General features: G+C 39.8%; 1 protein-coding gene across 12 annotated transcripts in view; it reads left to right on the forward strand.

Moving 5' to 3' along the window:
• Window positions 1-25487, forward strand: part of PCM1 (pericentriolar material 1) — an 81621-nt gene that overhangs the window by 17683 nt on the left and 38451 nt on the right. For 11 of the 12 annotated variants that reach the window (XM_074992872.1, XM_074992871.1, XM_074992868.1 and 8 more), the window contains 10 exons: window positions 5240-5417; window positions 10147-10256; window positions 10801-11017; window positions 13220-13418; window positions 13761-13934; window positions 15428-15585; window positions 15860-16074; window positions 17771-17922; window positions 18011-18140; window positions 20869-21000. In XM_074992872.1, the coding sequence (XP_074848973.1) occupies window positions 5240-5417; window positions 10147-10256; window positions 10801-11017; window positions 13220-13418; window positions 13761-13934; window positions 15428-15585; window positions 15860-16074; window positions 17771-17922; window positions 18011-18140; window positions 20869-21000 (1665 nt within the window). The remainder of the gene's footprint in view (window positions 1-5239; window positions 5418-10146; window positions 10257-10800; window positions 11018-13219; window positions 13419-13760; window positions 13935-15427; window positions 15586-15859; window positions 16075-17770; window positions 17923-18010; window positions 18141-20868; window positions 21001-25487) is intronic. The other variant, XM_074992870.1, reaches the window with a different exon arrangement.

The following is a 25487-nucleotide window of genomic DNA, read 5'->3' on the forward strand; positions in this document are numbered from 1 at the left end:
TCTTGACCGGGGTATGCACTGATGGTCCTTCTCTGACGCCGTTAAGTCTGTCTTTACCAACGCTTTGTCTCTCCTTTCTTGGCCATCTGGCTCTGGGGCTAACCTTCACACCTTTATCTCAACACAGACATACCACTTTCACACGTAACAATTCTTACAAGGACTCTCAGAGAAAAGCAGAGCAAAAGGCATTATAAATCAAACAGTTAAGGCTTCAGCCTTCAACATCATCCTGTAATCTTGTTAACATAGACATAATACTAAAACTCTGTCTGTCTACTCACTAAATTCTAAAACTAAGAGACGTATTCAATTGAAGAACTTAATCAATAAAATGTTAAATGTGTTAATATGTTACCTTACGTTGCTACATAATTAGCCTAAAATTCAAAGTATAAAGAGACTAAAACTTTCAGGTCCAACATCACCTCTTAGTAGTGTGTCTTGTGCACTCTGGTGTTCCCAGATATGTTTCATCAGGATTGCACAGTACAACTCCTTTCTCATTAGTGGTAATATATCATTCTTGTTCAGTATCAGTAGTTGCTTATATGGAGAAGAATGTTGGCTATTTTCCTCAAGTTTTAGTGTGTGTTGTTTTTTTTTAAATTTAAGCTCCTTGTACAGAAAACTTTCATATCTGGCAGCCCCAGGACCAGGAGGTTGCTGGATATTCAAATATTCTGGATCATAGAGAGGTATACCTAGCAATGCAAAACACTAAAGAAAAGCAAGATTAGGTATTAAGAAACAAACAAAAATGTATTCAGAGTACTTTATTTACCAACAACACCAGGATTGTACCCTGTAAACCAGTGTTTCCCTACTTTATTTGATCACGGAATCCTTGTAAACTGGAAAGAATTTTACGGAGCCCCATTCCCAGGCTCTACCCTCTTCAGCCCCCCCAAACTCACCCCCCCCATCTCCAGGCTTTACCGGCCTTATCTCCCTAAATCTGCCCCTCAGCCCCAAACCTACTTCACTTCCCCATCCCCAGGATTAATCCACACTGACCCCTGGCACTAACCCATCTGTGGCACTGGATGGGAGCTTACACAGGGTGGCCATGTGCGCCCTGCGGAAGGAGGGCTGGTGTGGCAGTGTTCTGCTGGCAGGGGTGAGCCGAGCCATGCCTACTGGAGGGGTGTGGCCACTCAGGTAGCAGGGCAACTGAGGGGCTCTCTGTGGCTTCCTGCCCTGTCACTGCTGGAAAAAATGGAAATAATTTAATTGGTTAACGTCCAGATCTCTCCCACCATCCTGCTGGCTGTTTAAACTAATTAAATTTAGTTCTGCTGTTTCGGCGGTGGCAGGCAGGGAGCTGCAGAGGAGGTGTTGGCAGCGTTTGGAGCTGCAAACAACTCTTTAGAGACCCTTATGTGGCTCCAGGGCTACAATGGAATTTTCTCGCAGAACCCCAGGGTTCTGCAGAACATCATTTGGAAAACACTGCTGTAAACTTATGCTATATTTGCTGTATTTATTTGTGTTTACTGTCACTATACTATGCTTATGGAAGATATAACTGAAATTTATGTATAGTTAAAATGCTGGTTATTTGAGAGTTCTAGATGCTAGAATGCTGGATATGAACCAGAAGAGTTTACTGTATATGGTGTTGGCTGTTTGTTGAAGGTCCACAGCCTATTGCCTGTAAACAAAGTGCTCCACTGACAGTGGGTTAGGAATGCATGTTCTAGGAATTTACAAAGTAGCATTTAAATAAAGAATTAAGAGGTACTTTATTGAAAGTCAGAATGAAAGCAGACAGTCTGTCAATGTAATAATCAAAGTCCTGCAAGATGTTCTTGTTTTTATTGGGTCTTTCTAAAAACTAAAATTGTAGAGATTAAACACCGATATCCAACTTTTAATACTGTTTAAATTGCAAAAAAATTACCAGTGTCATATATAGATACAATGCTCGTCAACAAAGCCTACATCGTGTTTTTCCTTTGTGCGTGTGGCTTTAAGAATTTTGGGTTTAGGTTTCAGTTAGAATATGAATGATTAAAGGTGGCTTTCTATAATTACATGGTACCATGATATATGAAATTGTATTATTTCAATCACATAAGTGTTTTTTATTTATAAGACTATTTTCAATTTCTTCGTTAAAAATTATCTTCCCAAATGACACAATTTGCCATATATTACAAGTAAGACACAAATGAATTAGGTAAGCAGTTTTGTAGTTTAAAAATGCATGCTGAACAGGAGTGTATTCTAAATCTAACATACTAAACTATTTAATAAAGGAAGTATCTTTTAGTCTGAAAATTCGGCCCTGCATTGAGGACAAACTAGGGAATTCAGCTTCACAAGGACAGGTTTCAGACACTGATGTTACAAGAAGTCCAAAAGGGAAAGGTGACAGAGCTGCTGTGAATGGCAGGGAAATCAGGCCTATTAGGATTGGATTACTCTCACAGGTACTCTTCCAAATATTATCTTGGCAAGTCTCCATAATAGGGTCTGTACTTCCTGATTTTGTTGTTCTTTCTCAATTCCTTTGTTGCTAAATAGCTTTAAAACATACTAATTATTTGTAATGAATTACTTTTTTCTCATTCTTTCTAAATAGGATCTTTTGGTGTCTAATGCTTCACAACACTGTAACAGTAGATCTAGTTTATTTACCTATCTTTGGTTAACTTTTCATTGAATATCTTTTCTTGGTGTTTTGTTTTGGGAAATGGAGATTTTATAAAACTGAGTTTTTACCAATTTCCTCCTCAAATCCAACATATGTTCTTTTTGATAAACCTAACTATATATCCAGTTGTTCATCTAACTTTTCTCAGAGGCCGCCACTTCAGTTTCATGACTTGGTGCAATTGCACTGTTTATTTCTGGGAACGTGTAGTAAACTTGGCTTTAATGTAGCCTAATAGGGTAAAAATTAACACACATCTAAGGATTGTGAGTCTGAAAGTAGCCTGCCTGAAATAATTTAATATCAAACCTCTTGTGTAGAAATAGTGAAGTGGAAGATCAGAAATGTCTGTGGCTTAAAGGAAAAATATGATAATACACAGGTTATATATCCTCTATAGAGTGCTTAGGCCTGTAGTAAGCCCCAGTACACACTTGCAGGAAAAAATACATTTAGTAAGTGTCATTGCCTTAAAAACTGTATTTGAGATGCATCTGGTTCTTCTGTGATAATTTAAAAAAATAAGTAATAAATGCAGTTTTTAGTGCTCCATCTTATTTGTTTAAAATCACTGTTTAAACACATTACTTCAGTATTTCCATACACTTCATAGCAAATTTGTCATGCTTGAGTGCCTAATGTTAACAAAACAAGCGGTCATGTAGCTGTTTAAAGACTAACAAAATAATTATTAGGTGATGAGTTTTTGTGGGACAGACTCACTTCTTCAGATCTGGAGACAGTGCTGTACCAGAAATGGCATGATGGTTTTATAACAGAGATCCAAATCCAAATTGAAATAAAAACTGACAAATCAGATATATAGGACAGAAAGAGGGGTGGGGGGGGGCGAAGGGGAGGGGAGGAGAGGGACATCCATTTTAGAAGATTATTTTAATGATGCCTCTGATTATGTTTGAAATAAAACTTGGTTTATCAGTTTTTTGGTTACAGTAGGGTCTCAACATTTGCAAGGGTTTCATGTTGAGAACCCTCACAAATGTTGAATTTTGCGAATGTGGCTCCCACCTGGAGCCTGGCTGCCGGTGCTCCTATCCAGGGCCTCAGGGAAAGCGGTGACTGCTGGCTACTAACACATAATTGAATTCACAAACATTGAGTTTGCAGATCTTGAGACTACCATATTTTAGGCTTGCTGTTGATTTTGAGACTCTGCCGTTGCTTTGACTTTTTTTGCACAAATCACATCTTTCCTTACCTCAGTTTCCCTGTTTGAAAATAGGTATTTACACAGAAATATCACAGGAATATTAGTGATGGTTTTTAGTCACTTGAAGTAATTTGAAAGTGCTGTGTACTTGCAAGTCTTATTATATTTTGAAGACCTTGTCTTTAAATTCTGGATGTTGAAAAATAATAGATTGAGCTGAACGTTGATTTAAAACATGGATTTTTTTTTAAAGAGATTGAGACTTTTTGATACCTAGGCTGAGAGAGAATTACCCATTTCATTTCGAGATCTGTGCTCTGCTATGGGTGCAAGAAACAGCATTCCAGCTACACAGTTCATTTACTATCCATTGTAGTACTTGACCATACCTTTTCCAGTAAATTTCATACCCACTGGGAGGTAACTCTGAAGTAGTGCAAAGTACTTTAATATATGCAAGCTTATCCTTCAGTTAAGGAACTTTTTACAATTCATTACATGAGTTCCATAGTGTAAACAACTAACAGTAGATAACACTTGATTTTTATTTATTTATTTTTCTTTAGGCAAGGGGGTCAGCTTCTTACAAGGTTTTAAAGAGTTGACAGAAATATTTAAAATTCATAACTGTTTTTTTTTAGTCCTGTCTGCCTACTGTGGGGATGCAGGTTCAAACCTGATGCAGAGTTGCAGCCTACATAAGATTTTGTGGAATGAGACAAACTAATTTGTTGCAAAATAATGTGATGAAAGGAGAGGCTTTGAAGCTAGTCAATAATTCAGGACCTTTGGTCTTACTGAGACAGGGTCCCATGGAGTTTTTTTTGGATTGGTAGCTGCATAACCTAAGTTTTTGCTTGAAACTGGACTAGTAAGCTAATATAGAGATGAAGAGGGAGGATCATGCTGATATTTTAACAATGTGCTTGCTGCATAGACTCTTGAAAACAAGTTCAACACCAAACAAAAGCCAGTTTTGAATGTTTTGCATTGTCAGGATTGAAGGGAGGAGTATTCTTTTATGGCTTTATGGTTCTGTACTTGTTAATGAATTGATAAACATACTGTAGTGAAAGGAAAAAATGTTTGTTTTTAATTTTGTAATCTCCTTGTGGAAGGTGCTGAGTTGACAGACCAGGAGACTACAAAAAAATGTTACTTATCCACAAATAGTTGTGCCGCATGATAGGCAGTACAAGCTTTCCCTAATGACTCAAACTTGATCTAGAAGAACTCACTTTGTGTGTGGAGATGATAGTTTGTCTTCACCACTTCACACTTCTCAAGACTAACTCTAATTTTTCATTGTGCTGTTAAGATTTTGCTTTCATTAAAATGTCATGCTGTTACTGTTGCAGTGTTATCAAATAAATTCCACAGTTAGGGGGACATCCTTTCTTATCTTCCAGGCCAGAGACCCACAGCAGGAAGCTAAAGAGGAGCTAGAGAATTTGAAGAAGCAACATGACTTATTAACAAGGATGTTAGAGCAACAGGAACAGCTGAAAGCACTTCAGGGAAGACAAGCTGCTCTTCTTGCTCTTCAGCATAAAGCAGAGCAGGCAATTGCTGTCATGGATGATTCTGGTATGTTGGAAGGACAACGGTATTATGATAAACGATGTATTGATTAAACATGAAACTCAGAATTTTAAAATATAATTATATATAGAAAAAATAAATGTATTATGTAATTGAAGTTCTCAGTATATTCTTAGATTTGTACCTCCTGTCCGTAATATACCTGCAGTAAAATGCCAGATATTATGAGACTTCCATTTGGTGGGAGAAATTTGTTTAAATATTTTTCATATGTTATTAGGTAACCAGGCCACAAACTTAAAATTATAAAATTCTTTAATCCTGGTACTTAAAGATGAACCACTAAAGTTTACTCTAAAACTCAAAGATGTATTTTTAAAGCAATCTTGAATGACAAAGAACAGAGCAATTGCAGCTTAAATGCAATTATTCTGTTTTTACCAAATATAAAGCTAGATTTCAGATTCTAAAGAGCCATATCACCATTACTATTAGAAACTTGTACATAAACCCTTCCTTAACTTTGTCAAAAGAATCTCTGTGGTTGAAAAGTGTAGTGTTTGGTTTCTGCCCCAGAATAAACTACTTTGGAAAGTATGAACATAAGTGGTTGAGATCAGAGTTAAACAACCTGTAACAATATATTTTTTTATGACGGTTAGGCAGTAATGGTCTCAGATCTGCTTACCATTCCCACAGTGTATGTAATATACATATTTAATAGTTTATTAAGTAAATTCCTAATTGGGGAAAATCATTTCCATTTGCCTGTTGGTAATGGAGTGGATTGTTTGTCCGATGTGCAGTATTATACATAAGAGTAGCACCAACAACCTGACGTGCAAACTTGTAGTGTAAAGCTCTGCTTGCAGTAACTTATCTCTGCCTGTGCTACTTTTTGTAGTCTTTGGGTAGCTGTTAATCAAATTCTCTTTTGGCCTTTAGAGTTACATTTTTGTGCTTCAGTTGTCCAAAGTTCATGCTTCTTTCTATTTCCGGTAGTTGGATTTAACTTTCCAATTTTAAAATATTCTTTTTTGCCTCTAACAGCTTCTTTTACTTCATTCTTTAGCCACTGTAGCACCTTTTGGCTTCTCTCTCTGTATATGTGTGTATTTATTTATTTATTTGGGGTATGAATTATGAGCCTCTAGTATGGAGTTGTCAAAAAGTTTCCATGCAGCTTGCAGGCATTTCACTTTTGGGATTGTATCTTTTTAATTTCTTGCTTAACTGGTTTTCTCATTTTTGTCATTGTTGGGCTCCTAAGGTGTGTGCGTTCTGTCTTTCCCTCCCACCCCTAGTGTCAATATAACTAAATTCAAGCAGTTCAGCTATATTCATCTCCTGAGAACAAGTGCTAATGTACCATTTTGTATTAAGTTAAATTGCCTCTCCTTTTGTGGGCTCTGGACTAGCTGTCTAAGAAATGTTCACCTACAGTGTCAAAAAACTTCATCTCTGCATCCTGTCCAGAGGTGTTGTTATTCCCAGTCAATATTGGGATAGTTGAAATCCCCCATTATTATTGAGGCTTTTTATTTTCTCTTTAATCTTCCAGAGCATTTCAGTCACCATTTCTATCCATAGTTTCTGTGGTACTGTTTGGTTCGTGTCACTTAAGATTTTTACTGTATTTGTATACTACTGTGGAAGCAGTAAGACCTTTTCTGTCATTCTTATATATATTTTATCTTGGTATTAACATATCCTATTGATTATCATTATTCCTCCAAGTGTCTGATGCATTTTACATTAACATCCTCATTTAATACCAGACATTCAAGTTCACCTGCCTTAGTATTTGTTTCCAACATTTGTATATAAACACTTTTTAGTTGTCTGTTAGGCAGTGCAGTGAGACGGGATTTTCATCTGACTTTTTTCAGATCCTACTTATCCTTCATCCTCTTCTCCTTACTAAGATACAGAGAATCCTCTGGAATAGATCTTTCTTTAAGTGTGTGTTCTCTTTGAACCCTCCACACCTGTCTGCTTTCCACCAACTCTTAGTTTAAAAATTAATCTAGAATCTCTTTAATTTTACTTACCAGCAACTTAGTTCTGATGTGGATTAGTTGGATCTCATCATTCCTGTGTAGGTCTTTAGAAAAGAAGGAGCTTGCTAATTCCTAAAAAAAAAATCTAAACCATACTTTCCTGGTCCACCATCTCATCAAAACAGGCAGAACTGCAGAGTCTCAATGCATGAGCTGACCCACACAGAAAACTGGAAGCATTTCAGAGAATGCTACCATTGAGATCCTGAACTTCAGTCTCTTAAGTAGTAGTCTAAATTTGGCTTCCAGGACTTCTCTTCTGCCTTTCCCTGTGGCACTAGTTACTTACAGCCACTGGCTTCTCCCCATCACTGCACACAAGCCTATTTTAGATGTGTAGTACTTAATTCTAGAGAGCTGTTGTGTGTGGCCAGTTGAAGTTTGTTTCTTCTGAGCCCTTGTCCCACCAAATTAACGTTTGTCAAATTCACTGTTTCATTTAGCTGTTTTTCTGCTCCAGCTTCCTCTTCTAGAACAGTAATGCTGAAGCAGAAGAGGTGAAAATAGTCAGAGATTCTCAGTTTCTGGTGGGACTGGAGAGAAGTGGCATGTAAGCAGGTAGGGCGCCTACAGGGAGTTGCCATTAGTGCAGGAGAAGTTTATGGCTCTGGGAAAGGCATCTCTTATACACATCTCTTCTGACTCTGCTTCTGGGCACCTTCAGCTCTGCCTTATGAGAGCTCTCTTCCTTGAAACAAACCCCCCAGTACTAGTGGAAATTTGAAGCCCAAGACCCTCCGTTTTCTTTTCCTTAAAAAAATTATCTCTCATAATAGGAGGAGGAGGAGGTAGAGGTAGACTTAGAATAGTCTTACTTCAGTCAGCCTTGAGGGAGAGGTTTATTGCTTGTTCCCTAATGTTACTCTAATTTGAGTAACATTTGCCCTGGTGATAGGCAGAGGAGTACCGCACTTACCCTTGTGTTGAAATAGATGGTTAAAGCAGGGACTGGGAAAAGAAAAAAGATATAAAACATATTATTTTTAAAATAAACCCAGGGTTTAAAGGTTTAGTAAGCAAACTGGTAGTGTGAAGTTTAAAAATAGGCAAGACACCCACGATGTGGTATGGCTAAAACTGGTGGATTTTGATATCTGTTTTTAAAATCATATTGTAGGTATTGTATTTGTCTCGATTTCCATATCAGATGTGTTTGGTTTGCACATAAAGTTCCTTTTTGCCTAACTTGCACATCAGGGCTGCGTCTACACGTGCACGCTACTTCGAAGTAGCGGCAGTAACTTCGAAATAGCGCCCGTCACGTCTACACGTGTTGGGCGCTATTTCGAAGTTGAAATCGACGTTAGGCGGCGAGACGTCGAAGTCGCTAACCCCATGAGCGGATGGGAATAGCGCCCTACTTCGACGTTCAACGTCGAAGTAGGGACAGTGTAGACGATCCGCGTCCCGCAACATCGAAATAGCGGGGTCCTCCATGGCGGCCATCAGCTGGGGGGTTGAGAGATACTCTCTCTCCAGCCCTTGCGGGGCTCTGTGGTCACCGTGGGCAGCAGCCCTTAGCCCAGGGCTTCTGGCTGCTGCTGCTGCAGCTGGGGGTCCGTGCTGCATATACAGGGTCTGCAACTAGTTGTTGGCTCTGTGTATCTTGCACTGTTTAATGAAAGTGTGTCTGGGAGGGGCCCTTTAAGGGAGCGACTTGCTGTTGAGTCCGCCCCGTGACCCTGTCTGCAGCTGTGCCTGGCTCCCTTATTTCGATGTGTGCTACTTTGCCGTGTAGACGTTCCCTCGCTGTGCCTATTTCGATGTTGGGCTGAGCAACGTCGAAGTTGAACATCGACGTTGCCAGCCCTGGAGGACGTGTAGACGTTATTCGTCGAAATAGCCTATTTCGATGTCGCAACATCGAAATAAGCTATTTCGAAGTTGGGTGCACGTGTAGACGTAGCCCAGGTCTGAATGTCAAGCTTGAGATATTTGTTTCTAGCCATCCCATAGTTAAGGTTCTGGAGGCTAAAGAGGGCATACAAATTTGCACTCATATAATCCGTCATCTTTGACTGTAATTCACTGAAACATAGAGCTTTGTTAATTATATGACAGGTATGCCACCCAAATTCTTAGCAGCATTGGTTCTGCTGGCCACACCAAGTTTTGTAAATAGAACAAAACAAAAAAATAGAAACTGAACTTAACTGTTTTTATGGGGATAATTAAACAAAACAACTGAAATTGAAAGCCCAAAAGGAAGAAGGTATGGTTTTGCATAGTCAGCTTCCACAATGAAACTATGCATTATGGTTTTGCTGTAAAGGTCTCCCACGTGGCTGCTCTTTGCTATCAGGTGAGAGCTCACTTGCTGGCATAACTGAACCATCTCCAACAAGCAGCCTTGACTGTGTTGGCTGCAGAGTCTCCTGCTGATACAGTGCTGCTGACACCAGCACTTTTGTTGGTGAAAGTGGCTGTAGACCTAAGCCCCAATGATGAATTTGGTCTGGGTTTGGGAAGATGATTTTTTTTTTTTTAATGGACATACATGTTTTCTGAGGATTACTTCAGAAGTTTGTTTGATTTTTAGATTTCTATAATGTGCTTGCAGGATTTGCTTAATGCAGTTAAAAAATAAAAAAGTAAAATCTGTCTAATTGGTGCTGCACGCTAGTAGCTATGGTTTACGAGTTCCAAAGAAGTATATTACCATTTTCTCAAAGTAAAATTTCGTGTTAATCTGTTGAATTTATTGTTTTCTGTAGTTGTAACAGAGACAACAGGGAGTGTTTCAGGAGTGAGTATTACATCTGAACTAAATGAAGAATTAAATGACCTAATCCAACGTTTTCACAATCAGCTACATGAATCTCAGGTAACTTACTTTATGTTGTGCTGCTGTATGTCAACCAAAAATAGGGAGTGGGCCCCATGAGTGGTCCTTCACCTCACTGGACCACAGCAACCTGCAACCCACTATGGTCCCACAGACCCCTGTATGCTCCCCTCCCCCTGTGCCTCATGCATGTGGGCATTGGAACCCACACTTTCTACCCCTTTGCCTTGTTCCCAGCAATTTAGGAGCTCCGTGAATCTGCTGATTCACACTCTTCCCTGTTCTTTCTCCTTTCCAGAGCAAGAACACCACCAATCAGCTTAGTTTCATCTTATCCATATTCTTTCTTAGAAGCCAAGAGCAACAGTTTCAAATCCAATCTATATTAGTTACTGTGCAGGTGAAATAATACAAGAATTGTTTAGCAGGAAACCAAGGCTCTTAAACTTTTGAGCTCATAGTACTAGCTTTGAGCTTAACAGGCTAAATGGGGTATTTTTGACTTCTCTGGAGGTGGGAGAGGTAACTAGTAAATTAATGTAATCGTCATAATTGTTGTAAAATGGAAATTTATTTATTTTAGACTCAGTCTGTGCCAGATAATAGAAGGCAAGCTGAAAGTCTTTCACTTACAAGAGAGATTTCACAAAGCAGGAATTCTTCTATGTCACAGCATTTGTCTGATGAGAAAGCGGAGCTTTTTAGTAAGATGAGAATGTTGCAGGGTAAAAAACAAAAAATGGACAAGTTGTTAGGAGAACTTCACACACTTCGTGACCAGCATCTGAACAACTCTTCCTGTAAGTAGGCAGAACACACCTTAAACTGAATTTCTTTGGTTTAGTTTATAGCTCTTATGAATATAACCTGTCACTAATGACTCAGAATTGTCGCTTATCTTTCTACATGAAGGTAAAATCTGTCCCGTGCATGGGATGGGTTTGAATGGCTTCCACAGGCCCAAAACTTTGGGCAGACCCCAGATCCCTGCCTCTGGTGCCACCGCAACGGTGGGTGGGGGCTCAGGCCCGGCTGGAGCAGTCCCTCTCGGCGGCAGCCTTGGATGTGGGACCAGGGGCACTTCAGCTGGATCCGTCCTGGTCTGAAGTGTGGGGGTTGCTCCAGCCCTCTGCAGCTGCCCTTCCCACTGCCCCTGGGGCTACTGTGGACAAGACTGCTCTAGCTCACCTGGAGTGCCCTCACTCAAGGCGGCCCTGCAGTGCTGGAGCTACCTTCTGCCCAACCAGGAGGCTGGCAGCCTCTGGGAAAAGCCTAGAGGTTGGCAACAGAAGGTCTGGAATTGACCTCTCCAGTCCAGCAAAAACCATTGTTTGGGACTCATCAGGTCCTGAGGTTGTAGGATCAGTAAGGTTTGACCTGTAGTTGGAAGAGGTCTGCTGTGTAGGTAGCACCAGGCTGCATATTACTTTGAAGCGTGACTATGCAGAATCTTCTTGAAAACCTCTAGCTAACAGGTAAATAAACTTCATTTTTGTTTCTGCTTCTGGCTTGTGGGTTAAATCCACCAGCTTGCAGGTATCAATTAGATTTCTTATTTTTTAAATCCTTTAATTTGGACTTTCATGTGATTTGGACTTCCATGTCACCTGAATGTCTAAACCTTCTCTCAAAGTATTACTGAATAAATATGTAAAGCGCTTCAGGTAGACAGTTGTTAGTCAATAATCCGTCCATAGACAATTGCATACTTCTAGACTGGGAAAACAGAAGCAACGGAAAAGATTAACATTTCTTTTTACACTAGTGGGGCTCCCATCATGTACAGTTAAGAGAGAAGTTATAGTCGTTTTTCAGTTAAACTTTCCCCATTGGAAGCTTCAATACAATAATGTAAATATCTAATTGATGATAAACTTTAATATAATTAGTGGCTCCTTACTAATACTTTAGTTTATTTAACTTCATGTTATGAAAAGGCATTAATTTAAAAAAAATCCCATAGTCTGTGTTGAAATCATGTGGAGTGAGACCTTTTGTACTGTGTATGCACATATTGGCAACCTTTTAGGTGGCTGTGGAATATCTGTGACCTTTTTTTCCTTGACATTTGAGACCCTAAATCTCAAGATCGTTTCATTACATACCAAAAACTCTTCAATAAAGAAATTAACAGGTGCTAAGGCTGAAAAATTAGGAAATGCCAGAATCATACCTTCATCTTCCCCAAAATGCATGTACTCTTGTTTATGGTTGCCAATTTCGGTGGGATGTATTTCTGCAGTTTTTATCGTGACATTGATTAAAGCTTAATTCCTGGAGACACTATAGCTTCTGCATTAAAACCTTATAACTTCTTCTTCTGTGCTGCTGTGTGAGCAGCCGGTTTAATAAAGAGCATAGGTGAGATTTTCTAGCTTTTGTTCCTCCCAGAAACAGCAGCATTACACAAAAAGCCAGGCTTTATTCTTTTTTGACCTTGGCTGGAGTTTGCTCGGTTGCTTTTGAGGGATGGTGCATGAGCAATCTGGTCACACGCAGGAGGCATGAGTGACTTGTGTGTGCTCAGTGAGGAGAGTGGACATTGGTAACTAATCAAAAAAAAATCTTTACTGAGCATATTCAAACTGATCAAATTTGGGAAGATTTTCATAAAGGCAGCAAAAGGCAAACCCCTGTCAGAATTCAAGTCTCCATTGATTCAACCCCTTTTGGGTGAAATTTTCCAACAAATCTAAACATGAAACAGAAACCCAAAATGGAAAACTTAAGCACAAGTGGTTAGTTTGGTAAGGTTATAAGGAACTGAAAATAGGGTCTTGTAATGAGAAGTCTGAGCCAAACATAATGGTATCATCCTTGGCCCTGCTTACAATAAATGCAGTGAAATTTGCAAACACTGACCTCTTTTGCTGGTCTGCATATTCTGATAATAGTGACTGTCTCTTTTTTTGCATATTTTTATGTAAATCAATTAAATGGCTTTTTTGTAACTTGTTTTTAATAAGATAAATTTTGATTCTTTTAATTTCCTTATTTTGTAGTCTTGCCAACATCAGGTTCTCCTCAAAGGAGTATTGATCAAAGAAGTACAACCTCAGCTGCCTCTGCGCCTGTAGGCATAGTGACCATTGTCAATGGAGAGTCTAACAGTCTGTCATCTGCTCCTTATCTGCCTGATTCCATTCCTTCTCAGAATGAGAGTGAAGAGGATGAAAACCTAAATCCAGCAGAAAAACTCCAGTAAAATGTTTTACAAATGTTATATAATTAATTTGTTGTGATGAACTTAAACTTTTTTGTTTTTTAAGGGTTTTTTTCCCTTAAGTAGAAAACCTAGATACTTCGTTACATATTTCAGGCTATCTTGTTAGTATTGTTAACTTGGCCTTCAGAACATTTTTCACAAAGATTGTTACATACCTCATATTATAGTACATTTAAATATTATTTTATGTATACAAGAACTTGGTTAAAATTAAAATGTGGTTAAATTTTCTGCACTTTTTTGAGAGTATTAAAGAACTGAATGCTATATTTACTTTTCTTGATCCAGCATATTGAAGTACTCTGCTTTTGTTCCAGGAAACTGAATGAAGTTCGTAAGAGATTGAATGAGTTGCGAGAGTTAGTTCATTACTATGAACAGACATCTGATATGATGACTGATGCCGTGAATGAAAACACTAAAGAGGACGACACAGGAGAGTCAGAATGCGATTCTGAGCATGAGAATTCACAGCCTGTTACCAATATTAGGTTACACTTTTTAAAATACTTTATATCTTACATTTCGTGGCCTTAATTGTTGTAAGTTCTGCATAGTAAGATGGGGTGGATAAACCAGAAGCTATTAACGCTTTGTTTAAAGTAACGTTTTGTCATTTCATTTAAAATACCCTTTTATGTTGCTAACCTAATCTTGGCTAATACAATATTTTTCTAAATCCAGTTAAGTTATTTTAAAGGACTTCCTAGTATATACAGCAGCTCTACCATTATGCACTGTGAATTAAACTCTGTGCTGATTATACCCCAGATCGCCATGGATTAAGTATGCTCTTCATATAAATGCGAAATTTTAAACTTGAGTTTCAAAATTAATGTTCCTCCGTCAGATTTTATAGCATCAATATGCAACACTTTGTACCTATTAGCATTTGAACATAAGATATAGATGGGATAACCAGGAACACTGAACAGCCTATAAAATCCAAATGTAGACCCTTGCATTCACCTGCTAACTCACCCTTATCCCACATAGATAACAGCTAAAGATGGGATTTGCAACGTATCTGTATGGTTAACAAATCTAGTTTAGCAAATCAAGGCTGAAATGAGTGTAGTGTAGAAGGACGTTTATGGATTTGCCCTCTCTGTAACTGCTTCTGTTCATATTGAGGGGGTTCCATATGTATTTGGGTGCGTGAACAGTCTTCCAAGGAATCTGGTCCCAAGTCACGTAACATTTTATTTGTTCAGACCATCACCTTTGCCTTGACTGGAAGAACCTCTGTAGAAAATATTATTCAAAAAGGGGACACCAATGCCATAGACCATATCCTTGTCTGTGACAGATATAAGGAGTAGCGCAGAGGTGGATTGGGGAATTTTAGTTGGCTCACTAAAGGGTAATGGGATGTTAAGCTTTGTATATGATTAGAATCATAGAAACATAGGGCTGTAACGGACCTCAGGAGGTTATCTAGTCCAGCCCCCTGCTTCAAGCAGGATCAACCCCCACTAAATCATCCCAGCCGGGACTTAAACCTCAAGGGATGGAGAATCCACCACCTCTCTAGAAAACACATTCCAATGCTTCTCCATCCTCCTGGTGAAGTAGATTTTTCCCTAATATCTAACCTACAACTCTCCGTCTTCGACTTCAGACATTACTTCTTGTTCTGCCATCTAACACCACTGAGAACAGTGCTTTTTAGAGCTCCCCTTCAGGAAGTTGAAGGCTGCTATTAAATCACCCCGAAGTCTTCTCTTTTGTAAACTAAACAAGCCCAAATCCCTCAGCCTATCCCATACGTCTTCTGCTCCAGTCCCTTAATCATTTTTGTTGCCCTCTGCTGTTTTGAATGATATTTTATCTTGGCAATTGTAGTGTTCAGCAATCCAATCTGAAAAAACTGGAGTTAAAACAAATCCATGTGCTTGTCTCTTTATAAATCTTCCCCAATTTTTAACATTTTAATGGTTTGAGAACTGATATTTTTTTTAACATGATGAATATTTTCTTCTAGAAACCCTCAGGGAATAAGTTGCTGGGGTGAAATAAATAGCAATTCCAACATACAATGTGGAACTACTAACAGAGATGGAAGACACCTTAATACAGACTGTGAAATAAATAACCGAACTGCTGCTAACTTAAGGACTTTAAATACGCCTTCAACATTAGGTATGCTTTAAAAGATACTCAAGTATTACTGTATATAGAGCTAAAACTGACAAATGTGTTTGGGAGCATGTTAAGTTCTTAAGCTTTCTACCTGATTACATGGTTTGGAGTGTCACGTGTGTTTAGAAATTGTTTTGTAAGTGCTTAAATGCTAGATTGGATTCCTTTGAGCAGTGTAAGTTCAGATCTGAAACTCACTACTCATAAGAACATTCAGTATTTTTTCTTTGTTTTTAAACAAAGCTGACTGTTTTTGTTTGTTTTTTTACTTCAGATTGCCATAATAGGGACAATGACAAAAGTGTTGATATATCACAAGGTGATGATGAAGTGGAAGATGACAGAGCCAGTGAAGTTTCTTTATCTAGCTGTAGAAGCAGTGTAGCTGATGCTGATGGTGGAGACGTTGAATTTGAACAGAAGATCAACAGACTTATAGCTGCAAAACAAAAACTGAAACAGTTACAAAATCTTGTAGCTATGGTACAGGTACTTTTTACAAATAGTCTTATTACATGCCCATGAACATAAATTAAAAAAAAAAAAAAAGCTACTAACTGTAGAGTCTGTGAACTATGATTCTATTATTCTGCTCTGAATTTTTTCCATTATACACATAGTTCATATTTGTGTAACAGAAAAAATTCAGAGCAGAATAATAGAATCGTAGTGCTCAGTGTAAAGCTTGAAAAAGGGAAACAATTTGATTTGTCTAATATGGAGGTGGTCTATTTGAAACACAGATCTAAAATACTTTCTACAGGACTTTGAACTTAAAATTTAATATTTAAAAGCTTTCTTATGAAACACCGTAGATCACTGACTAAATTCTAACAACTTTACAATTTTTTCTGTTCTCATGCTCTATTATTCTTAGAATTTTCTTCCCATCTCGGACAATAAACATTAGTGAAATCTGTTTCACGTTCAGGCTCTGAGCTCTGCAACTTTTGCTTTTCAATAGCTTCAGATTTTTAAAAGAGATGAAACAGATTTTTACAGATTTTTTTAATAGCTTCTGTTTCTACTGGAGTGTAGAAGTGAATTGGTCTGTATTTTCATAAAGGTTTGTTTTCAGACTCTAATTTGTGGGCCAAATAAGAACTGATTTTTCCCTTTCTTTCACCAATTTGACTGTCTCCCCCAAAATTTTCTCCTCCTGACTGAGCTGAACAAATATTATCACCATAATATCCTGCAAAAGGCAATTTAAAAATTGTACATCTTGTCTTTGCACAGAAAGTAGATTTAAAGATAAAAACCCTATAGGTATTAAAAATTTGTAATTCTTACAATCAGAGAATTGTGTGTGTTCGGTTTCTTCTGTAAATAGAATTGTCATAACCAGAGAAGAGCTACTGGACAACTACTTCATGATTTAAAGTTTTTTCTGATGGTGTTCTTGTACTCTAGTTGTGGATTCATCATGTGCACAATTATGGCAGATAGTTGTAAACTGTAAATTTGAATCGTTCTACACTTTTGAACAGTAATTTTGTTAAAGCTGAGTACATTTATTTGTATAATCAAAGGCATTGTGAATACACAGATCTCTCTGTTTTGTCTTCTATAATCTCTTTGCTTTAAATGGTTCTTCATTCAGAATGTTCATTTAGGATAGCTACAGGAATGGCTGTTTCAGCTTTGTGACCTTTTTAGATTAATTAAGAAATTAAATTTACATAAAATTTTGGTGTGGGCAGGGGTCCAGGGAAGAGATAAGGGCTTTTAAGCCACATAAAGGTTACTTTTTGTTTTAAAAGGTTTTAAAATTTGTTTTACAGGCACAGCTTAAGTTCCAGTTACATTTATGGGAGTTCTGCCACGAGTTCAGTAGAAAGAGTGTTAAATAGGCAATTGCCTGTTCCTTGTCCCTCAATAACTGTCATATTTTTGTTTACAGTACTCCAGTAAATTACTCTCCATCTGTAAACACTTGCTCCAGCTTTATAGCACATGCACATGGCTGGAGCATGACTTGGTGGTGTTTTATATTTTATAGATGGAGAGTAAATATATAGGACTGCTCTGCATATGTGTGTGTTTGTGTACATATATTATACGCACAAAATGAGATTTTAATACATACAAAGATAAAGCTTTTCAGATATGACAAAATATAATTTATTATAAATTTCATTGTACTAATTGAAAAGTATTGCTGACTGCATTGCTGCTGTTACAGGATGATGAGACGGAGCCTGAAGTAGCTACTGCTGATACATCTCACGTGGGTGACTTTTTGGCTGACGTAGAAGAAGCAAAGCAGCAACCAAATAACATGAGAGCTAATGCCAGCAAATTGAAGAAAGAGGCAAGACTGAATGAAAAAGCAAGGTGGACTGCCTGTTTTAATTATCTTAGAAGATCACAGTGCCATCACATCTCTCATTGAGTAATACGCAGCTAATATCTCTTATTACAGAGAAAAGTTCTATGAAGCTAAACTTCAGCAGCAGCAGCGGGAACTTAAGCAACTTCAGGAAGAAAGACGGAAACTGATTGAGATTCAAGAAAAAATCCAAGCATTACAGAAGGCTTGTCCTGACCTTCAGGTAGGTATAGTATACTTCTTCACAGACACCAAGGGTATGTTATGCATTGAAATGAAACATGCACGACTGGCCCATGTCAGTTGGCATGGGCTGGAGCTTGGTCTGAGACCCTTTCCCCTCGCAGGGTCTCAGAGTTCAGGCTTTAGTCTGATGTGAACATTTACACTGCAGTATTAACAGAAGCCAACTGATCTGAGCTCTGTGAGCCCAGGTCTGCTGACGCAGATCAACCAAAGTGTATTATTGTAATATAAACACACACCAAGAATATCAGCCAACCAGACACCCAATGTTTCACAGAGACAGTTTCGTAGTAGAATTTGTACAGTAAAACCCCCAGTTCCTGCAACCCCCACGTAACTCAAATTTTTATACAAGTTGGGGTGGGAAGGACCTGGGAAACCGAATAGCCCACTAGGGCTGGTTACTTTCCTGTCTGCTTCTTCCTGCCTTCCCCTAGCTGCACGGTTGTCAGAAGGCAGGGAGAAAGGGCTCTGCAAAGCAGCTTCAAGTTGCGCTTAACTTGTGTTAAAGCGAGTTATGCGCAAGTTGAAGCCACATATTTTGGGCATTTATTGTACTCTAATAATATGGAAGCATGTTCAGCAAGACTATGGTGAGACTCATAGATTTATAGATTAAGGTTAGAAGGTATCACCTGTAATCTAGCATGATCTCTTCTTTGTAATAATAGCTGCAATCTGGGATGTAAATAACATGCAAAAACTAACTGTATAAACAATTAAAAATTATATTAAATGCTTGACCATGTGACTGTGAAACTAAAGATGCTGGAGGAGCTGCAGTACCAGGGGTCCCTTGTGCTGGTCCCATGCATCAGCCTTTGAAGCCAGCACTCCAGAGGGCGTTTAATAGTTAACGGAAACTGGTAAACATCAATTTTGTACATTATCCACTTACATTTTTTACATGCCTACTTGCCATAGAACTTCACCAGACAGGTTTTGGATTATGCTTGTAATTTCTGTATTAGCTAGAGCCTATATTTGTAGAAAGATATCCAGTCTTCAAAGAAAACAAACAAAACAAAACAAAAAAACCTCTGAGATGGAGAAATCATCACATTGACAGATGTTCCAATGGGTAATTACCCTTACTGTTAAATATTTCCCCCTTGATGCTTTTGTCTAGTTTCAGCTTCCAGCCATTGAGTCTCGTTACAGTAAACTCTTCCATCTCCGGCAGCCTCAGGACTGGGAGGTAGACAGATATTCAAATGTTATGGATAACTGAGAAGATCCCTTAGAGCAGTGGTGTCCAACACCAACTGAACTAATTGCCACATGCTGTTGCCCTCCCACCCCCCACCAGGCCCCTGTGACAACCGCGCTCACCACACTGGAGCTTCTGGCCACAGTGGGGGGGCTTTGCTTTCGACCCTACTTGATCCAGTGCAAAGAAGGGTTGGGGGGCTTCCATGCCACCTCAGCCTAGCACATCTCAGCCCTCCCAGGACCCTGCTTTAGGGGATTCATGTTATAGCAATGCTCCCCTCCCTGACGCCCTTGGCAGCTTGCCCCTGGAGCACCACCTCCACCAGCACAGCCCCTCCTGGTGGCAGTGCTGGTTATCTGAGAGTACTGGTTAGAAGAGAGTTTGCTGCACTGGTGTCCAAAAGGAAGACACCCAATCGCCGCATTCCACTCCCCAGCCAGACACCCTGTCCCCAGTGACTGGCCAGAGCCGCCCAGCCCCTAGCAGGTGCAGCAGCTTGGGAGGGAGCTTGGGCACCCAAGGGATGGCTCGGGGGCTCTGCATTGGGGCGGGTCCACAGGGCTGGGCTGTTTGGTGGCATGGTGCCCGAAGAGCTGCCATGCTGCTGCCCGAGCCGCTGCACGAGCCTGCCAACCTGCATTCACATTTGGCAAATGGGGAGTGTCTTGGACAGCACAGGTTTACTGTATATCTTTTTTTTTTTTTTTTTTCCTGCTAGATTTATGATACAAACTTCCAGAATCTCTTCCCTGCTTATGTATTCATTTAGAAATGGTGACACCAGAACTAGACATAGTTTAGAAATAGTCTCAGTACTGCATATCAGAGTGTTTCCCTACTCCTATGTGGTGATTCTGTGCTTGTAGATCTGAGGACTGCATTTATTTGCCTGTTGAGCAACATAATCTCACTGGAGACTCATGATCATTAGCTTATTTACCATGACCTTCAAATCCTTTTCAGAACCCTTGCATTCCAGAGTAATGTGGTATCTTGTGAGGGTGACTTTATATTTGTTTGGATTAAAACAGATGTTCTGATGAGCATACTTTTCCAGACTTTGAAGTTTGTTTATTTTTGTCACTTGGATTTTTCACTGTAGTCTTTTCCTAAATCTGGAATAAATCCTTGATTTGAAGGTAACACTGCTTCTTTTAAAATGTTAGCTCTTAATGGTGTGGAAGTTAATAATTCTTTCCCTTCAAAAATATATTGCACTCAGGCAGTTGAAAATCCTAAAATTATTAAAAGAACTAAAATGGCCAGTGTCCTACAGTATGTTGTTTCTGAGATAAGTCTTCACAGCATTTGTTGACTTTGGAGGTGATACCTCAGAAAGTCTAAAATTGAGTTGGGGATGAGTAATTGGATGGCATATCCAGTAGCAGTAAGAAATAAGGAAAAATTACAGAAAGGAATAATTTATAACGTTGTTTTACTGGAGTGTTGTATATCTATTTTATTTAATTTTAAAATATTCATTTTCTTTCAGTTGTCAGCAAGCTTGGGGAATTGCCCAGCAAATAGACAAGCCTCACCTACTACTTCAACACCAGCTGTTGAAAGTAGTGCAGCAGGCAAGCCTGTTCTTGAACCTGAAGTATCAGTAACTGTGGACAATGAGGTACTTGCTTTATTTTACTTTTACTTTTATTTCTTAAAGGGGGAAAATGCCTTTGATACCTTTTATATGAAAGACTTTTAATTTGTTTATGTACATGGTGAGATGTATGATTTCTGTAAGTACATGCCTTTAGAAAAATGTGAACCTTAGGCAGTGGAGAGGTATTTTCCAGAAAAGGAGATAAAGCAAATATTGCACAATTTAGCTGTAAAAGGGATATGAACTTTGCTATTGTAACTGGAGGGATTGCGAGAGTTCAGCAGAAACTGGACTTCTGCAGCAACTCATCTAAGCAGGTCTGATGCCTCCAGATCTGCCTCCAGTGTGAAAATAGATGGACATCAGCAGTACTGGACACTCTGGATGCCCCAGTGTAAGAGACAGAGTTGATATGGGCTCTTCCTGATCTTTGCATGGTACCAAGGAGAGATGAGACACACCTCTTCCACTGTGTGTAACAGGAGGAGTGCTGACTAACATTGCTCTTAGAAGATGAGGAATTTTCCCACTCTAGAGTCCAAATATGAAGCTAGTTCCAAAGGTAGTTGCTGGCAGTTGAGGGTCTCTGTGCTCAAGCAAGTCTCTTGGCCTTTTTGAAATGAGTCTTCATAGTGTATGTTATGCTACGCTATATGTATCAGAGTTTGGTAGTGCTGATGTTTGCTCCAGTGCTGTTTCCACACTGCAGACTTATCAAGTAGCATCAGACCTGCTGTACCTCTCAATCCATGATTCTCCTATTTGGAGTTTGAATATGTTGTAGTTTCTATGTTTCATCCTCCATTGTGCCCAGGCACATTTTTGCTGGACCATAGAGTTCCTGAATTCATCAGTACCACATATCAAACTGCCTGCATTGGAAACTGTGGAACTGAGATCAGTGCTGTGCCTGATGACAAAGGCCCCCATAATGTTGATGGTGCATTTAGTTTTAATCCTTGGCCTTGGTGCTTGCACTTCTTCTGCTACTGGGTTGGGGGAGTGTCTTGCTAGGAGCAGATTCCCTATTCCTATTTGGCATTGATACTGTCTGTCTCAGATGAGACTGGTGGTTTGCTCTGTTGTGGCTGGCTTTATTGTCACAAGAGAATCTCTGCAACTCCTCAAGACCCAGGTCAGGTCAGCCTTCTGTTCATCATTGCCTTCTAGGCACCAGAGACTATCCTTGGTTCACCACTGGTACTGAGGTGGGGATCACTTCTGCAATCTAAAGGGTGCTGGTGTCCCTCTACCCATGAGTGCCCTATCCATTTTTCCAGTGGCCCCTTTGGAATCATTGCACACCTCTTGGTCTTGGAGGTCCCGATGTTCAGCCTGTGCCAAAGCTAGGTCACTGATCTCATGGGAGGCGCCCGTTCCTGAACCATCTCAGCTACAGATGATTTGGAGCCCTTCTCTCTGGGCCTTCAGGGTTACCCCAGCTTCAGGTCAAAAAAGGACCCATTTGAAGCTCTTGCTGTCCTTTGTCTGAAGACTTCAAGGCATAGTAGACTTTCTTAGAGGTATGGCTGCTGCATTAGGCATCTAGGCTGAATTTTTGCAGAATACATGTAAGCTGCGGGATAGTTGTCAGTCTTCAGCTCTAGAGAGAACCGCCATCCCAATTAAATGAGTCTGCCTTAGGGCCTACAAAAAGAGACTGTGTCTGGAATGCTCCCACTTCATGTCCTCCCATGGCAAAGTGTGCAGAGGAGTTATACTTCAGTCCCCTGGCCCCTTTGGAAGGTGTCTGCTCCCACCAAGCTCCTAATTTGTTGTGGTAACTCAAGTAAATGACCGTGAAAATCTACATCCATACTAAAGACGAAAAGTGCCGGAGGGGATGGACTTCATGTGAAGGAATAAGTATACCTCCTCTTCCTAGAAGATACACATTGTGAACCAGCAGCAGTACTCCCTAAAAATGACTTTAATTGGATTGAAATGTTTAAGTCCATGAACAAGTTGAAACAATCCTCCAGGGAACAGTTTCAGGCATTTTTTGCTGAAGGTAACAAGATAGCAAAGACTTCAATAATCAACTCTGGACATGGTAAATGCTTTGGGCAGAAATGTGGCATCAGTTTTCACTAAAACAAGCATCTCATGGCATTAGAATTTTTTCCATATTTGTAGCAGACCACTTAACCTGCATTTATTACTTTAGGGGTTCCCAAGCTACTTTGCTTCCATTGGGCAGGTATGCTCCAGTTGCCAGTAAAATGCCACTGTAGCAGTCAGCTGTGCTTCTTGCACTAGGAAAGGGGGCACAAAACCTAGAAGTGAAAACCCTTAGGTCCTGGACTTAGCCAGCTGGCTTGTTCTCTCTTGGTATCCAGCAAGCACCCATTTTGGTTTGTATGTCCCAACCAGCAGTTCAGTGGTGATCTCTCTCTCCCTCTCCCTGCCCCCATCTTTGTTCTTCCTGTTCAAGGACAGGCTGGCTAAATTTTTAATTTTTGGGGACTCAGCTGCCATGGACAGCTAGATCTCACAGGTTGTGCCATATAGTTCCCTTCCATATCTCTTCAAGGAACCCTCTCACAAGATGCCGCTCCTGAAATACTTTTAGTCTTAATTGGGTTTGGGGCTGTAGAGGAAGTTCCTTTGCCATGTCTGGGGCAGGGATTCTGTTCCCTCAGGGGACAAGTCATGCCCCCTGTAACCTCAACAAATACATCATATATGTGAGATTCCATCTGGTCGTCATAGCATCTGTCCTCCCATGTTAAGTTGGAACCACAAAAGAGTTCTCTGGTTTCTCATGGTAGACCAGCCTTATCAACATATCATACTCTTATTTTGTCTTCCACTACCTGGCCATGTTGTTAAATGGCATGATTGTGCTGGTAGGAGTTCTTTTCTTAAAGTACCCTGTCGTCTTGTATCTGTTTTCCGAGGAGCAGGTCCAGAGAAGAAGTCCTCTCATGTTAAGTTGATTCTACACTTAGTGTGATCATCTAAATATTATCCTGCGCAGCAGGAAGTGAACATTGGTTTTAATTTAAAGAATCTAGTTATTGGGGGTCCTACTACTAGGCTCTACAAGTTTAAAAGTGTACATACTGACTATGCAGTTTTTCCATCTCTCTCTGGAACCGCAGGGAACTCAGTCCTCAATGACAGCTTGTGTATGCCTGAGGTTGGTAGGCTGCATGATTGCATTCAAATAAGTAATCCAGTGCCAGTTTGCGCTTTCTTCCTTTTCAGATTTGGCTGAATTTGGTCTGTCATCTGAACTTCTGGGGAGATCAGCCCAACTTCTTCTGCTGATCCTGGAGTCTTGATGATGGCTAAGTGGTTCATGGCAATGTGCACCAGGGTGTTTCCTTTGCTAAGTCTCCACTTGCCAGCCTGCCACTTAGTAGGCTGGGGAGTGCATTTCAGGGTGCTGAAGGTTCCGGGCCTGTGGTCAGAATATGAATCTTCTGTGTATCAGTGTCCTGGGGCTTTGTGCTATCTACATTGCCAGTAGGCCATCTGAGAACACAGCAGGGACTCGGCAGTGCACATTGTTACCAACCATAACACTGAAGTATTGTGTGAACAGAAAGAGTACATGCTTCAGCATGTTACGTGAGGGGGTGATTAGGCTCTGCCAGTTTTGCATTAAAGAAAACATTACTCTGTGGTTGATTGTTTACTTGGGTTCCAGAATCACATGATAGATCACCTCAGCAGAAATTTCTTCCTAAATCATGAGTGGTTTTTGAAGTCCACTTTCCAGTAAACCATCTCTGTGGTTTGGGGCATCTTGTCAATCACCAGTTTTGCTCTTGAGAGAGTCTCAGTCTAGGCTCCATGACCAATGTTTTTCACCTAAGCTATGATATTTTGGACTCCTGCATGCTTTTCTTCCAATTCCAGTAGGTCATTCTCAAGCTGGAGTTGGATCAGACCAACCTCATTCTTGTTGCTCCACCATAATCAAGACAACGTTAGTTCTCCAACTTCCTCAGGTTGTTAGCCTGGGTAGGCCATTTGAAAATGACTTGTATTCAGCACATCTTGGAGCACCTGCTCACACCCTCAGTTTTCTGGCTTGTACTTCATTTGTTCAGAGTTCACTTGGTGGTTTCAGTATTTTCCACCTATCCATGGGAGATCAGCATGTGTTTAATTTGCCTGCCAGTGATGTTCTTGAAAGGAGTCACTTGTCTTCATCCACTGAGCAAAGAACTAGTTTCTTTGTGGGACCTTGATATTGTTGTAGTGGATCTTATGAGACCACCATTCAAGTCTTGGACAAATGCTTTCTCCCGTCAGCGTTAGAAAACTGCTTTCCTTGTGGCAAAACCATCTGGAGTTGTAGGTTTGAATGGCAGAGCCTCCTTGTATACAGTTTTCTAAAGACAAAGTAATTTTGTAGCTGCATTCTAAGTTCTTTATCTAGGATAGTTTTTACATTTTTTTCAAACCAAGTAATATATCTACCAGTGTGTTTTCCCTAAACTGCATTCAGCCCCAGATGAGCAGCATCTTCACATATTGGATGTCAGTCAGTTGTT

Source organism: Carettochelys insculpta, chromosome 4 (genome assembly GCF_033958435.1).
Source record: "Carettochelys insculpta isolate YL-2023 chromosome 4, ASM3395843v1, whole genome shotgun sequence".
In the NCBI taxonomy this organism is placed as follows: Eukaryota; Metazoa; Chordata; order Testudines; family Carettochelyidae; genus Carettochelys; species Carettochelys insculpta.